Raw genomic sequence first — 18,254 nt, 5'->3', positions numbered from 1 at the left:
ATGGGTGAATGGGATCTACTGGGTCGTCTTCTCGATAAGGTCCAGTCTCATTCTACGGTCATCGGGAAGGTCTGGCTCACCGTTCTGTTCGTGTTCCGCATCCTGATCCTGGGCGCCGGAGCAGAGAAGGTACTTTTTTTTAATGTTAAATATAAAACGTACAACTTTTGTTTGCGTTGTGAGCAATTTTATCGCCGAAGATAGTAAAAACAGAAAAGACACTAGTATAGAGCCCTGAGGGACCCAACATATGGGTTTTAAAGGAATAGTTCACCCCCAAAATGACTTTTTCCCCATGGATTAGTCACCCCATGGAGACTTGAATTCATGGAGATTTGTATTGGTTTTTGTCTCATTCCTAAGACAATAATTTAATGAGCGGCAGCGGTTCCGGTAGGAGACACAAAGAGTCTCCTTTGTGTCTCCTACCGGAACCGCTGCCTACCGGTCCGCTGGTCATCACATTATTGTCTTAGGAATGAGACAAAAACTAAAACATATCCATGAATTCAAGTCTCCATGGGGTGACTGATACATAGGGAAAAAAAAAAAATTGGGGTGAACTATCCCTTTAGGGCGCGCTCTCACCAAGAGTTGGCTGGCCGCTGTTAAACGCAGGTTGTGCGCGGCCACAGTTTTTTGCAGCCAGCGGATTCTTAAAAAACGCTGTGACGCACCTGTCACTCACTTTCAGGACCGTCCCCGTAGCCCGCACCGCCTGCTGCCTTGAGCACCATGGTGCTTCCTGAGTCTTGGGACGCTCCGCCTTCAACTCACCCGATTGGACAGAGGGGGAAAATCAGCTCCTGCCTCCAGCAGTTTTCTGCTTCAAATGGACAAGTCGTGTAGAGCAGATAAACGCAGGGTCTGCGCGACAAGCGGAAAAATCCGCTCTTGCGTGAATCCACGCATTTACATTGACAAAGCATTGGCAGATTCTGCCCCAGAGGTAAAATAAAAGTGCGGTGGGAGCGCGCCCTTAAAGGAGAATTCAGGACTATGTTTTATTCAACTTTTCTATGATATTACTATATCCTAGGACGAGTGGTTCTGTAGAAAAACTCCATCCTGAGTCCACCGCATCTAAAAACCCGAGCGGACCGTCCATGCTCTAGATCACGCATTTGTATCGCGATTTTATATATATATATATATTTATAATATATATATTTATATATATAATTTTTTTGTTCATATCTGACTTTCCTAATGACAGAAACCTGGCCACAGTGTTTTTTGTCCCAAATGGGCCGCCGTAGTGTTTACAAGCTGATCACGGGCGAAATCTCGTCTTGCAAGACTCCCGGAGGGAGGGGCTCATCATCTCACACACAGAGGGTTCATCATCTCACACACAGAGGGTTCATCATCTCACACACACACTGTGGACAGGTTTCTGACATTAGGAAAATAAATATCGCGATAAGAATACGCGATCAAGAGCATGGACCGTACGCTCTGGTTTATAGCTGCTTAGGACTCAGGATGGAGTTATGACATGTTTCTACTGTACTATCGTCCTGGGATATAATAATATCATATAAAAGGTACGAAAATGTGGTCCTGAATTCTCCTTTAAGCGGTTAAGATCGAGCCCTGTCTGTCTGTCTGTCTGTCTGTCTGTCTGTCTGTCTGTCCTGTAGGTGTGGGGTGATGAGCAGTCAGACTTTGTGTGTAACACTCAGCAGCCCGGCTGTGAGAACGTGTGTTACGACAGAGCGTTCCCCATCTCTCACGTTCGCTACTGGACGCTGCAGATAGTGTGTGTGGCCACGCCCACTCTGCTCTACCTGGGTCACGTGCTGCACGTCATCCACGCTGAGAAGAAGGTACGCGCGCACGCACACACACACACACAGGGACGCACACACACACACACACACAAACACAGGGACGCACGCACGCACACGCACACGCACGCACGCACGCACGCACGCACGCACGCGCACACACACACACACACACACACACACACACACACACACACACACACACACACACACACACACACACACACACACACACACACACACACACACACACACACACATCGGAAAGAAAGGGGCCTCTTCCTTACTTCCTTCACAGGTTGTTACCGATGCTACTAATGAAGGCTCTGTTCCATTCTGGTTGTTTCTAGATGAGGAGGAAGATGAAGCAACAGGCCACGGTGGATGAACAGACCAACATATTTCTGCGATGTGGATACAAGGTATACCTATTACTTTATGTATTAATACTGTGGATACAAGGTATACCTATTACTTTATGTATTAATACTGTGGATACAAGGTATACCTATTACTTTATGTATTAATACTGTGGATACAAGGTATACCTATTACTTTATGTATTAATACTGTGGATACAAGGTATACCTATTACTTTATGTATTAATACTGTGGATACAAGGTATACCTATTACTTTATGTATTAATACTGTGGATACAAGGTATACCTATTACTTTATGTATTAATACTGTGGATACAAGGTATACCTATTACTTAAGTATTAATACTGTGGATACAAGGTATACCTATTACTTTATGTATTAATACTGTGGATACAAGGTATACCTATTACTTTAAGTATTAATACTGTGGATACAAGGTATACCTATTACTTTAAGTATTACTACTGTGGATACAAGGTAGGCCTATACCTATTACTTTATGTATTAATACTGTGGATACAAGGTATACCTATTACTTTACGTATTAATACTGTGGATACAAGGTATACCTATTACTTTAAGTATTACTACTGTGGATACAAGGTAGGCCTATACCTATTACTTTATGTATTAATACTTTGGATACAAGGTATACCTATTACTTTAAGTATTAATACTGTGGATACAAGGGGGATTTTACCCACCTCTTCAGGAAACACTACCCTGACCCTTCCTCTCAGCCTTGCCTACTTGTTGTCAATTATTTGTACGAGCTCTTGTTTTAATGGATCTTGTCTATTCGATACACTTATTTGTTTTAGCTCTTGTGCTCATTTGATTTTCCTATTTGTCTCATCTGTTTAATCAACCCGATCTCACAGGACTTAGAATACATTGCACGGAGGTGTCATTCCGTGCATAGACAACTGGAAAACCCGAAAATCCGTGCATAGCCGCCTCGCATCTCCCCCATTGTGACTAAAGCATTTCGGAGGCGCGCAGTCTCAAGGGATCTGGAGCCACATAAGGCACCCCCGAGCGAGCTAAAGCGAACGAGTTGCCGTCCCGAACGTTGTGACGTTCCTTTGGGCCTACTCAGCGCCGTTTGAGTTACGTACCGATAGGCACAGAATCGTACATGTTGTTGTGGGGACTGCTCTGCTTCTGGGTTTTTCCGGGTTGCAACTGGTTACGCCCACCGTGGGACTCGCCGTACACATATGCACGGATCTTCGGATTTTCTAGGCGACTATGCACGGAATGACGTGCACTGGGTCCGTGCAATGTATACTACATTCTGTGAGATCAGGCTGGTTTAAGAAAGTAGGAAGCTTATATATTGCACTTTTACCTCAGCGCTAGGTATACTCCTAGTTGCTTGTTTTAGAAGGGAATGCACTTAATATTTCTGGTGATTAGTAGCTTCGTTCCCTACCTATGTTGAATGCACTTATTGTAAGTCTCTATGGATAAAAGCGTCTGCTAAATGATTGTAATGTAATGTTATTGTGATTTAATGGTAGGTTCCTAAGTACAGCTCTGACGAGGGGAAGATCAGCCTCAAAGGACGTCTACTACGCTCCTACGCTCTGCACGTCCTCGCTAAGATCCTACTGGAGGTAGGCCTACCACTAACTAGGCATGTAACGATGTATCGTAGTGGTGACAATTTAAATCAATTTAATAAAACATGACATCGCGATAGAGAGAAGAAAAATAATGTGAATCATGGCGGGGGTCGCAAGTAAATCAAGTGATGTTGACATTGTGGAGTGAAGTCCGAGGCGTGGAGACATTTTGGCTTCCCTTAGACAGAAAATGAAAAAGGTGAGAAGATAACAGACGAGACGAACACAATCTGCAAATATTGCAAGAAGTTGCTTCCCTACACAAACACAAAAAACATGATGCAGCATATACGCCGCCATCATAAAGAGAAGCTCCAGTCAACCCCTCCAGCTACAGCCCGAAAGAAAAGTTTAGCCAAAGGCCAAACAACGCTACAGAATGGATTTTGGAATGGCCAAAGATATGAGGCCGTTCTCGGTTTTAGGCAAATGGTAAACACTCTGGAGTGGAAATATCGTATCCCGTCACGTCCGCACTTTAGCGAGAAAGTAATGCCAGCGCTTTACAAGGATAACAAAAAAAAAAAAGTGATTCAGAGCCTTGAAGATGTAGATGCCATAGCAATCACAACAGACGGCTGGACATCGAGCTCATACATGGGCAACTGGCGGCCCGGGGGCCACATGCGGCCCCCACCTTCACTTAATGCGGCCCTCAGGTTAATATCAGAATAATGATATATTATTGATTTCAGATGTTATGATTCCAAACATGCAAACATGACCCGCTTTAATTACTTCAGTCTATATTAGTAGCTTAATGACTAGTATTAACATTATATTGTCTTTTTTATGTCCAATGTATTTGTATGTAGTTAACATAAGTATAACTAAATGAATTTGAAATTAATTAAAAATTTCACTTTTCAGGATTCCAATTAAAAAATAGCAAAAACAGCAGATCTACAAGCTCAAAACGTTTGAGCTTGTAGATCGGCTATTTTTGCTACTTGTGTGTGACATAGAATGGCCCGACACTATATGCAATGTGTCCCTCTGGAGTGAGTGTGGAAATATATAGTGGCCCTCTGCGTCATCAAAGTTGCATCAGCCCTGGTCTAGGGCCACCCAGAGTTATGTCACTATCACGACCCATGGAATTAAAAGCAAGTGGGAGATGGTAAACTGTGTGCTTCAAACTCGCCCTCTGCTCGAATCACACACTGGAATCAACATATAGGTGACATTCTGACAACAGCTGTGACTGAATGGAATCTTAAAAGGCCTAATGGTGACATTGCTATTGTTACGGACAATGCAAGGAATATGGACGTCGTGTTGAGAGAGGCCGGCGGGTTCGCTCCCCATGTCAAGTGTTTTGCCCACTTTAACCCATTAAGACGGGGAACGTATCCGTTCGTCATTTTTAGATTTATTTGGCTATTCAAAAATAGCAGATCTACAAGCTCATAGCGCGGCACTCGATATGAGCTTGTAGATCTGCTATTTTGGAAAAATCCTGATTGGTGCAAATCTTTGAACATATATATATTTTTAAAGCGAACATTTGTAACTCAAATCGTATTGCTTCTGCAGGATTCTACTAATATTTGCTAAATCCTAACAGTTTTTAAAAAAAAAACTTATTTTGATTTAATATCAGTGGTTCTCAAACTTTTTCATGTCAAGGACCCCCAAAATGATATGTATTTGGCCGCGGACCCCCTTCTCAAAATGTTTTGTTCCCGGGGACCCCCCCAGAAGCAAAGATTTGAATGTATTTATGTATATATTCAAATATTTGCACACATTTTCAATTATTTTTTCAAAAAAATAGCAGATCTACAAGCTCGTAGCACTAGTGTGTTTTTGGTCTCCCCTACCTCTCTTCTATCACAAAAAATACCCCAGTTTGAACACTCAGGCTTTCACAGCATATCTGGGGTTTTATGTAAATTGGTCTCAAAACAGGCCAAACTGATTTGGCCCCGAAAGTGACGTCACTTTCGGGGCCATCCCTCCCATTTTTTTTACTTTTTCCACACAGAACCAGGAGATACAGTAACATGCATACAAACTGGCTCAATAGCGCCACGTGCAAATCAGGACAATATGGTATTGCAGGTGAAAGTGCTTTATAAGCCAGAGAGAAGTTAGTTGGAATGAGTATATCTGAGGCTTGATTTAGGCTCAAACCTTTTGAAAAACGTTTGAGGGACGTAAACAATATGATATTAAATATTAAATTTTTGTTTTAAATGCATGGTGTAGATGCTTTCCCGGTCTTAATGGGTTAAACTTGGCCATGCAGGCGGGTTTGAAAGTGAATGGTGTGTCAGCCTCTTACTGGGTCTGGTGAGGAGCGTTGCAGCCTTCTTCCATCGAAGCACCTCAGCATCTGCTGTGTTCAGAGCCAAACAGACAGCGCTGGGGCTGACTGATAACATGCTCCTCATCGATGTCACAACGCGCTGGAACAGCATGTCTGGATATGCTGGAAAGATATCTGGGAAGAAAAACAAAACACAGAAAAAAACTGAACATGTAAACTCCAAGGAACAAGTGGGCTAAGACTAGTTTGTTAACCCATTAAGGCCTGAGGTTCCCATTCTACAAAATGTCTTCTAAATCCTAACAGTTTTTTAAAGGAAAACGTATATTGCTATGTCAGTGGTTCTCAAACTTTTTCATGTCAAGGATCCCCAAAATGATATGTATTTGGCTGCGGACCCCCATCTCAAAATGTTTTGTTCCAGGGACCCCCCCAGAAGCAAAGATTTGAGTTACAAATGTTCACTTTAAAACATTATATTCAAAGATTTGCACAAAGTTTCTCAATTTAAAAAAATAGCAGATCTACAAGCTTGTAGCTACAAGCTTGTAGATCTGCTATTTTTGAATAGCCAAAGTGTAAAATAATGCTTTTATAGCTCAAATCAAAAAACGACACAGATGCGTTCCAGGTCTGGGTTAATTTAAAAAACGTCTGTTTATCTGTTTTATTTGTTTTGAAATTAATTTAATTTTTGCTAAGACAAAATATATTTTAAGTTATTCTTTATTTTATCTATTATATATTTTAAATTTGTATTTCATTTTTGTGAAGACAAATGAAACTAAACATGGCTTAGTGTGTGCCTGGCTTACAGTACAGTTGGCTTTATGTACCTCAGGAATAATAAGGCATTCTTTGATACAGTATTGAAAAGAGATGTGTGTAAGAGAAATGATGAAAAAAAGGCATTTGCTGCAGTTTAAAGAGGATAAAAGAAAACAAACAGTATTGAAAAAAAAAAATTAAAAAAAACTTATGTAAGAGAAATTTAAAAAAAAATGCGTTCGTGGAAAAATCGTATTGTGAACCTAGAATCGTGATTCGAATCGTATTGTGCGTTGAGTGAATCGTTACATGTAATCTAATATATAGAGTGTTGCCAGTGTAATGAAGAGATGATTTAGGCAAAAAAATAGTAAATACATTTTGCTACTGACATACTGTGTAGGCCATTATTTTAGGAAGGTGACGATACGATAGAATGTTAATATTGTAATATGATATTTTTGTACTAGGTGGACTCCCAGTGAGCTGTGGGGTTCCTCAGGGTAGCATTCTAGGGCCGTTACTGTTTCTTCTATCCACCTGTTTCCGCGGGAATTTACTGGAGCAAAAATCCTGTGTGGGAAACATCCTGCGGGGGGACCGGAAGTAGGAAATAGCGGCTCAGTGTGTTTACATTTGCCAGCAGAACGTAGCTGTACTGCGGCGAACGGGCTTTTTGCATGTAGTTGAAGCGCAAGGGGGCGGGGGGGCGGTGCATGGGGAGAGAGTCAGCGCACTGAAGTCAAGGCACACTACAGACTACTGTGTTGTTGACAGACAACGGATGCACGCTGCGAACGAGCTACGTTCTGCTGGCAAATGTAAACACACTGAGCCGCTATTTCCTACTTCCGGTCCCCCCGCAGGATGTTTCCCACACAGGATTTTTGCTCCAGTAAATTCCCGCGGAAACAGGTGGATACATTAACGACATGAACGCTGCCTGTAACTGCAAATTGTTCCTGTTCGCTGATGACTCGGCACTCCTGATCTCGGGAGAGGACAAGTTGCAAGTTGAGGAGGCGCTCAGCTCCGAACTCTCAAAAATCCGTACTTGGCTTACCGATAACAAACTGTCACTACATCTTGGAAAAACTGAATCCATTCTCTTTGGGACCAAACATTCCCTCAGACAGATGGATGTAAATGATTTCAAGGTCAAAGTCGATGGCACAATTATCTCTAGCAAAGAAGAGATTACCTATTTGGGTTGTAAAAGCATGGCTACAAAGGTGGTCAAAAGAGTAAACCAGAGAACCAAATTTATGGGCAGAGTTTCCTCTTTTGTCAACCCTCAGGCCCTCAGGACCCTCTCTGGGGCCCTGATTCAACCACTTTTTGACTATGCTTGCACCTCCTGGTACTCCAACACCTCAGTGTCACTGAAGACTAAGCTTCAAACCTCCCAAAACAAACTGATTCGGCTACTCCTCGGATTGGGGCCCATGACCCACCTTTCTCCCACCCATTTTGCCAGCCTAGGCTGGCTCAGGGTGGAAGACAGGGTTAAACAACTAAAAATGGGACTGGCCATCAAAATTGTAAATGCAAATTTGCCCGATATGCCCCCTATTCCCGCATATCTGAGTAAATACCTCCAAAAGGTTAGCGACACCCACAGTCACAATACCAGAGGGAGCGTTAACAACAATTTGGTACCACCCACCCATAAAACAAACATGGGCAAATTCTCCTTCTACAGCACTGCCACCCAGGATTGGAATAGTCTAACTCCATCCCTCAAAAAATGCAGTTCGCTGGGCTCATTTAAAAGAGCCTTAAAAAAATCACCTTTCAGGTGGCCAAAGGAGGAGGTAGTACCATTTTCCCGTTAGACCGAAGACCCCCCCCCCCCTGTTCTTGTACATATTTTTTTCCCCCCTCTTTTTATTTTTTGTTGTACATAGTGATATTTTTTTTGCAGTTTTTTTGTAATGATATTCGAACTGTGGTGCCACTATATATGTCTATGAATTGAATACCAAGGCCCTCATTGGAAACAAGTCCGCAAGGACTTTTATGAACGGACCTGTTAGACAAAGTATTTTAAATGTAACTGTGCTGTTTTACATTTTTTGCCTAATAAAATATTCAATCAATCAATCATCATAGGACAGCAATATTATAATATATGTTTATAATATTATAATATGATATATTTATAATATTATAATATTATATGTTTATAGGTAGGCTTCATCGTATAGAACAGTAAATATTATAATATTATATATTTATAATATAATATGTTTATAGGTAGGCTTCATCGTATAGAACAGTAAATATTATATATTTATATTATAATATAATATGTTTATAGGTGGGCTTCATCGTAGGACAGTACTTGCTGTTTGGATTCACACTCCAACATCGCTACATCTGTGACCACACCCCCTGTCCTCACCAGGTGGACTGCTTCCTGTCCAGGTGGGTACACTTCAACCATTGATCACTTTAAATACACGTATTTCAAATCAAGGACATTTTCTCTATGACTTTAGTTAGTAAAGTTTGTAAGCACACAGTGCAGTTTCAGTTAGCACATTTTTTATCGAAAGGCATGACGAGAGTGTGTTTTCCCCTGTCCGTCTGTGTGTCCGTGTGTCATTCTGTCTGTGAACAGCTAATCTCCGGCACCGTTGGCTTGATCGCAGCGAAACCGTGCACACACACTCCCTGGATCATCAATTTTTTCACATGGGCCTTTTATAGCGCCACCAGGAGGCCACTTTGTGCAAAACAAATGTTTTGACCGTACTCCTACTAGTTATTAAACAAAACGGGTCTTTCAGATTTTTCATATTCCATCCTGATTGGCTAAAATTGTCCTCCCAAGTTTGAAGGAATGCTCCGTTTTCAACAAAATGCCTCAAATCATGAACACAGCATGCAATTTTGCATGCACATTCCCACTTCCCTATAACTGCACCCCTCTGTGTAAAACTTTGTATGTGCACTCCCTAGAGGCCAAGGAAAAACCTTTCGCCCATTTTTCACATCTGCCTTTTATAGCGCCACCAGGAGGCGCTATAAGATCCTACTGTAAAGTAGTACTAAGTAAAACATTTTTTTTTATATTACTCCTTCAGATTTTATCCAAATCTCACGCAAATCGGTACACATGCTCTCTATAGTCATGTGATCCAAACGGATCTGTTTTTTCCTATTCCATCCTGATTGCCTAAGATTGACATCTAAAGTTTGCAGGAGTGGCCCGTTTAAAACAAAATGCCGCAAATCATGAACGCAGCGTCCGATTGCGGTGAAACTTTGCACGCACATTCACACTACGTTGAGGAACAAATGCCACCCTTTTAGTATTGCCCATTATAGCGCCACCAGGAGGCAGATTTTTGCAACACATTTTTATATTACTCCTACAAATTGTGTCCAAACATCACACAAATCGGTACACATTATCTCTACAGTCACGTGATCAAGATGGTTCCATCCGATTTCTCATATTCCATCCTGATTGGTGCATTCCGAACATTGCTGGCCCACACTAACCTACCTGACCTGGCGGAGACCTGTGCTCCGAGGAGCACTTTTTCTAGTTTTTACTGCAGTTAACTTTAATAATAATAATAATAGTTTTTGTGTTTTCAGGCCCACAGAGAAGTCGGTCTTCATTTGGTTCATGCTGGTGGCGGCCGGTGTCTCTCTGCTCCTCAGTGGGGCGGAGCTTTGCTACCTCAGCGTGCGCGCCGTCAGGCTATGCTCCGCCCAACGCCAGGTAGGGGGCGGGACCAGAAACCCGTTTTTACCACCGTTTAGAATAATCACAACTAACTAACCTGTATAGTCAGGGAATATTATCAGAATAATGTCAAATCTTGGAATAAATTCCTTACCAAAAAAAATCTTCACCAATGTGTTTGTAAAGGTGTCTAGTAGGCCTAACACATCTCACAAAGACTGAAATGCAGTTCCCCCTAGTGTCCCCTAGGGGAATCTGTGACAGCTGTTGAAAGTTGGGGTACCCTTAACCTTATGTGGGAAATAAATAAATAATTAAATTCTGCTTTAAGTCAAAGAAATAAAGGAGTGGTTTTGGTGCAAAACAAATGCTTGCAATGGATTCGGAATCATAAAAAAAAAACTAGTTTGACCCCTCACATGCTACTTAAAGCAGAATGTAATTATTTCATCACTTCCTGTCCATTTGATATCGGTATCAGGGATCAAATCGACAGGAAGTGATGTCCACAACGCCCTATAGGAAACGTGTGGATGGTGGAGCAGAGATCCAGTGGATAGACCCTCCAGAAAAATGCGATTATGTGTAATCATCAAAATGGCGCATAATTATGCGGGGGTAACGTTTTCTCAAAAAGGCCGCATCGCATAATATGCACATCGCATCGCATATTTCCGCATATTTCGCAACTTTTCACATATCGCATATTTAGCTTATTTCCGCATATTTCACAACTTTGCGCATATTTCGCAACTTCCCGCAATTTCACCGCATAAAATTGCAAAAAAAACTGCATATTTCATCGCGAAATCGTAGAACTAAGACAAGACGTTTAGTCAGAGGATATTAATAAAATCTGGGAATAAATTCCTTACCAAGAAATGTCTTCACCAACGTGTTTGTGAATATTTTTCAAAAGACTAAGACGAAAACAAGATCAAAATGAACACCCCCCCCCCCCATGGTGTAAAGTAACTAAGTGCATTTACTCAAGTACTGTACTTGAGTACAATGTTGAGGAGTATTTCCAATTTTCAATACTTTTACTTCTACTCCACTACATCTCAGAGGCAAATATTGTACTTTTACTCCACTACAATTGTTTGAAAACTTTAGTCACTAGTTACTTTGCAATAAATAAATTATTACATTATAAAACATACACTAACCACTTCAGCCCTATTTTATACCTCGGCAATTTGAAAATAGCAGATCTACAAGCTCACAACGCGTCGCATCGTGATGCGTCGTGAGCTTGTAGATCTGCTATTTTCAAACATTTTAGTACTTTTACTTTTGGTACTTTAAGTACATTTTGATACCAATACGTTCGTACTTTTACTCAAGTAACATTTTCAACACAGGCCTTTTACTATTTTTTATATTGTGGTATTGCTACTTTTACTTAAGTAAAATATCTGAGTACTTTTTCCAACCCCCCCCCCCCTTCTCCCCCCAAACGGCAGGACTACACCGTCACCCCCGTGACTCCGCCCCTCCAGGAGAGGCAGGCCTTCGAGGAGAGGGATCACATGATCCAGAACTGGATCAACCTGGAGATGGACCTGCAGCGCCACAAGATGATCCACCACGCCGCCGGGGGCAAAGGTCAACACGAGGGGGTCACCGCGGGAGGGGGTCACCGGGGGGTCAACGAGGCGGAGAAGAGCGTCTCGGAGGACAACAACAACGCAGGGGAGGTGCATATCTAAAGGTCAAGGGTCGAATGGTGGGGTCAGCCCTGTTTAGAACCGTTTTTGACACTTAAAGGAGCATTTCGTATAATCGGTCCTCCACTGAAATGCTCATTATAATGTGATGCACCATTTACCGTCTACTTTACCAGTGGTGTGAAGTAACTTAGTACATTTACTCAGGTACTGGTACTTAAGTACAACTTTGAGGTACTTTTACTGTATACCGAAGTATTTCCAATTTTTCAGTGCTTTTACTTCTCCTCCACTACATCTCAGAGGCAAATATTGTACTTTTTTACTCCACTACAATTATTTGAAAACTTGAGTTAGTTACTTTGCAGATATAAATTATTACATTATAAAACATACATTAACCCCTTGTTTAGCCCTATTTTAGGCTATACCTAGGCTATTTGAAAATAGCTGATCTACAAGCTCACCGTGCATCGCATCGCGAATGGTGCCATCTGTTAATGAGCATTAGTGAGGACCACTTATATGAAGATAATGGTTGAAAATGGGTGAAATGGTCCTTTAACTATAGGCTACTTGAAACCTAACGCAGTGCTTCTTCAAATGGGGATGTGTCTGCCCCTAGTGGTACACGGAGGAACTGCATGACAGAAAGTGGAAAATAGAGACATATTTCATGATCAAACATTATGACTAATCATAAAACATCAAACATTATGACTAATCATAAAACATTAAACATTATGACTAATCATAAAACATTAAACATTATGACTAATCATAAAACATTAAACATTATGACTAATCATAAAACATCAAACATTATGACTAATCATAAAACATTGACTGTGTGAGCGTGAAGCTGCTGATCTGTAAAGTGTTAAACTATACATAATAAATACAATAAGACAAAAACTTGAAAAGCACAACTGTTACTGAACAGAAAGCAGTACTGATTGATGTGTTATGGCCACCGTTCAGATAAATACTCAGAGACATTAATTAAACGTTTTTTGACTTTGACCCATTTCTCATTTGTAATGATTTATTCTTCAACATGTGGCTTATGGTGCGGTGTGAAAAAAAAAGTGCCGTTTCACCGGCGCGTTTCAATGTTGTAGCGCTCCTTTAGCAGCCCTGCTTCTAAATGTCGGCGTTTTTCGCCGTTTGGTGCCCCCCCCCCCCCCAAGGTTGGTGCCCTGTGCTTCAGCACATCAAGCCCGTTGGATAAGCCACCACTGCTGACTACATCTCAGAGGCAAGCGTAGTACTCGATCTACAAGCTCACAATGCATCGCGACCATTTGGTTCCATGTGTACACTCTCAGAGTTACAGACCTGTAAGGGTCCATTTGGTTCCATGTATATGTTACAGGGAAAATGGCATTCCAGGGAAATTGAAAGGGGTACGCTTGTTTTCATGCCCCTCATGCAATTCTGTAGAATCAACGCTAGAGATGCAAGCCAGACATGAGCCCCACACCACACACGCACGCATGCACAAATCAGCACGCACACACGCATGCGCACACGCGCGCGTGTACATACACACACACACACACACACACACACACACACACACACACACACACACACACACACACACACACACACACACACACACACACACACACACACACACACTCCAGGGGGCGGGCCTGGTGGGCTATGTTAGTGCAGTGAGTGGCACTTGGGGCAAACGCAGTCCCCACACAACATCATTTACGATTCTGTGCCTATCGGTACATAACTCGGACGGCGCTTAAGTCGACTAGCTAAGTCGGAGCGCCTTCCGTCATGGTCCAAAACTATACTTTATCAGCGAAAAAAAAGTAGTCTGCGGTTGTTTGAAAAAGTAATGTCCCAAGCTGGAGTCAAACCCAGGCTCCTGCAGTGGTAGTGGGTGGGGAGTCCAATGATTATCGAAGTGCGCCACTGAGGCTTGTACTAGTGGTGCAAAGTAACAAAGTAGATTTACTCAAGTACAATTTTGAGGTATTCGTACTTTACTTGAGTATTTCTCTCATATTATCCATTTTATTTTCAGCGTTCCCCTAGCGTAGCTTCCTGGTTAGTATATGTTGTTGTTGTGGTCGTCGTCCTCGCATCAAATCCCCGCCTCGCAGCACCGCCCCGTGCCTATAAAACAAGCGCTCCCCTGTCAATTTCCCTGGAATGCCATTTTCCCTGTGACATATACACTCTCAGAGTTACAGACCTGTAAGGGTCCATTTGGTTCCATGTGTACACTCTCAGAGTTATAGACCTGTAAGGGTCCATTTGGTTCCATGTGTACACTCTCAGAATTACAGACCTGTAAGGGTCCATTACTAACCCAGGTGGTCCCTGGACCCCCTCTTTGAGAACCATTAAAATAATATGTAGGCATTACTGTCTGTGTGATTACATTTGTGTTTATCAAACATTTTAACGAAGGCCAACACTATATAGATTTTTAAAAACAAATATATTCACCTTATTCTTGGCCCGTATCCGGGCGGCTTGTTAAGCCGTGACGTATGCGCCCGTCAGAACAACTTCCGGGTCCAAGTGTGTGTTTTGCCAACATGCCACAGTGCTGTGTCCCTCACTGTTTAACAGATCTGACAATATGCCACAGTGCTGTGTCCCTCACTGTTTAACAGATCTGACAATATGCCACAGTGCTGTGTCCCTCACTGTTTAACAGATCTGACAATATGCCACAGTGCTGTGTCCCTCACTGTTTAACAGATCTGACAATATGCCACAGTGCTGTGTCCCTCACTGTTTAACACATCTGACAATATGCCACAGTGCTGTGTCCCTCACTGTTTAACAGATCTGACAATATGCCACAGTGCTGTGTCCCTCACTGTTTAACAGATCTGACAATATGCCACAGTGCTGTGTCCCTCACTGTTTAACAGATCTGACAATATGCCACAGTGCTGTGTCCCTTAACAGATCTGACAATATGCCACAGTGCTGTGTCCCTCACTGTTTAACAGATCTGACAAAATGCCACAGTGCTGTGTCCCTTAACAGATCTGACAATATGCCACAGTGCTGTGTCCCTCACTGTTTAACACATCTGACAATATGCCACAGTGCTGTCCCTTAACAGATCTGACAATATGCCACAGTGCTGTGTCCCTCACTGTTTAACAGTTCTGACACTAAAATAACCACTAAAGTGTCATTCTACCGCTCTCCTGGCAACGATACATATATTAACCTACTATTTATCTATGATATTAGCATCAAGACCATTTTTAACCCTCAATGGTTCCTCTCTGAAAAAGGAGGTTATTGTAAAAATATTTATCATGTTTGTTTACAATGAAGAATATCTGTCCACTTCCTCCCTAGTAGGCTACAGGTGGAATGCAGGTAATCAGTGTGTTGCCAGATTTTGCAAGAGAAACAAGTGGCCAGGTCTATAAAACAAGCCCCCCAAAAACTACTATATCAGCTATTTGAAAATAGCAGATCTACAAGCTAATATATGCGCCTCATCGCGACAATATTTTGAAACATTTAAACAACACAAATCTTGTATGGGGGTCCCTGGCACCACATGTTTTCAGATGGGGGTCCGCGGACAACAACGTATTAATCTGGAGTCCTTAACATGAAAAAAAAGTGGGAGCCACTGGTATAAAAAACATTAGGAAGCGAGCCAAAAACTACACTTTAGAATCAAGCCCAAAGTCGCTTATTATAAGCAGACATGGCAACACTGGTAAACAGGAAACCCCTTGATATGGGGCTCCCCTACCTTCCTACATACTTCCAGGAATAAGGTGTATAGGAATGGTGAAATGGAACCTTTAAGGAATGGGACCGCTCAGAGGGAATTGTTAAGGAACTGGAATGGTTCAAATCCTACAGGATGCTGTATTAACTCATTTAGCTGGGGACCCTTGCAGCCCCTTCAAGAACCACTAGGGGGCTCCCAGACCAGACTAACTATTGTGAAAGAGTATACAGTATATTTAGGCCAAGGCCAAGTGTGCTCTGTGTGCTCTGTGTGCTCTGTGTGTGTGTGTGTGTGTGTGTGTGTGTGTGTGTGTGTGTGTGTGTGTGTGTGTGTCTCCCTCGCTTTTGTGTGTGTGTGTGTGTGTGTGTGTGTCTCTCTCTCTCTCTCTCATATGCAGTATCTCCATAGCAACGTGTAAAACGGTCTTTTATTGACACATTGTTGTGCGTGCGTGCGTGCACATGGGTTGGCTGAGACAGAAGACCTTGGCTGATACTTAACATGAAAACAAAACTGATGTTTGGATAAAATCTGAAGGATTAATATCCAAAAATGTTATTGACATAAGTCGGCCTCCTGGTGGCGCTGTAAAAAGCAGATGTGAAAAATGCAGTGCAAATGTTTTTCCTTGGCCTCTAGGGAGTGCATACTGTGCAAAGTTTCACGCAGATCGGTGCAGTTATAGTTAAAAATGCAAATTGGCCTGTTATAGCGCCACCATGAGGCTGATTTGAAAAGTTTTAAGTGCCATTTCTTCCTCGGCCTAGTGGGAATGTGCGTGTGCAATTTTATGGAAATGGCAAGCTGCGTTCATGATTTGAGGCAGTTTGTTCAAAATTAACCAATCCTGCAAGCTTTGGAAGCCAACCTTAGCCAATGAGGATGAGATATGGGAAATTGAACAGATCCGGGTTGATCACATGACTATAGAGATACTGTGTACCGATTTGCATGACGTTTAATTAAAAGCTGTAGGAGTAATGGCAAAAAATGTGTTTTGCACACATCGGCCTCCAGGTGGCGCTATAACAGGCCCATGTGAAAAATGTGGGGCAGAGGTTCTGAATTGGCATCCAGGGAGTGTGTGTGCACAGTTTTTCAGCAACCGGGCCAACGGTGCCGGAGATTAGCTGCTAACACACAGACAGGACGGACACACACACACACGGACACACACACACGGACGGACGGACAGGGGGCAAAACATACTCTCTCGCCATGCCTTTCGGCCTGGCGGAGACAATTAACATGATTTCTTTTGGAAATAATCCCATAATAAGCAACTATACACTTCAGAAACGAGCCCGCTGGCTGGCTGGCTGGCTGGCTGGCTGACTGACTGACTGACTGACTGACTGGCTTTATGTAAGTAAGTAAGTACATTTTATTTGTACAGCTCTTTTCACAGAGAGGGCTCACTAAGTGCTTTACATACAGAAATAAAAACATTCAAATGATAAGGAACAGAACGAAAACACAATGCATCTCAGAGAAAACAAAACTGCAGACATATTTCAGCATCGTAGGAGAACCTCAGTGACATTACCCTAACCTAAAGCATGTTGAAACAGTAGAGTTTTTAGCTGGTTCTTAAAAGTATAATCACAGAAGCTGCAGCTCTCAGACCACGAGGGAGGGCATTCCAGAGTCTAGGCGCTACACACTGAAAGGCTCTGTCACCTTTGGGGATTAACCTGGTAGGAGGAATGACCAATAGACCCTGGTCTGCTGACCTCAGGGTCCTGCTGGGCACATAATGGTTCCAGCAGGTCAGTTAAATATTCAGGTGCCTGGCCATGCAGAGCTCTAAAAGTGAGCACCAGGACCTTGAACTGAACTCTGAAAATGACAGGAAGCCAGTGCAGAGATGCCAAAACTGGAGTAATGTGACACCTTCTGCTTGATCTTCAAGTTTCATGGTTCTCAAAGTGGGGTCCGGGGACCCCCAGGGGTCCGTGAGCGGGTTCCAGGGGGTACCCAGATAAATGTTGGATAGTTAGTAACCCAAGGGACCCTTATGTTGCTGTAACTCTGAGAGTGTACAAATGGAACCAAATGGACCCTTACGGGTCCATTTGGTTCCATTTGTACACTCTCAGAGTTATGGTGGTCCGTGGTCTAATGCAGGGGGGGGTTCCCCCAGGGCCCTATACATACATCAGCTATTTTCTAAAAATCTTGATATTCTTTGAAAATGTTTGAATATTTTTTTGACATTTTTAACACCACATCTGAGAATCTTTTCAGATGGGGGTCCGCGGCCAAATCCGCATTCATTGAGGGGTCCTTGACCTGAAAAG

At 42.5% G+C, this 18,254-nt stretch overlaps 2 protein-coding genes across 2 annotated transcripts in view; both read left to right on the top strand.

Moving 5' to 3' along the window:
• On the top strand, positions 1–12,254 carry gja11 (gap junction protein, alpha 11; the record flags this gene model as incomplete). Its single annotated transcript, XM_080454107.1, has 7 exons — positions 1–129; positions 1,644–1,829; positions 2,141–2,212; positions 3,698–3,793; positions 9,163–9,269; positions 10,452–10,578; positions 12,009–12,254. 7 exons carry the CDS (start codon positions 1–3, stop codon positions 12,252–12,254), a joined length of 963 nt encoding a protein of 320 aa, XP_080310233.1.
• The window catches only part of LOC308102580 (E3 ubiquitin-protein ligase TRIM35-like), a gene marked incomplete at its 5' end in the record, with an annotated part of 614,451 nt that overhangs the window by 342,924 nt on the left and 253,273 nt on the right, over positions 1–18,254 (top strand). The gene's annotated exons all lie outside the window — the stretch shown is intronic.

This window comes from Gymnoscopelus braueri (genome assembly GCF_963280865.1).
Source record: "Gymnoscopelus braueri genome assembly, chromosome: 16".
NCBI classification, from domain to species: Eukaryota; Metazoa; Chordata; class Actinopteri; order Myctophiformes; family Myctophidae; genus Gymnoscopelus; species Gymnoscopelus braueri.
Note: the sequence above shows the minus strand (reverse complement) of the source record. Positions and strands in the feature narration are given on the sequence as shown.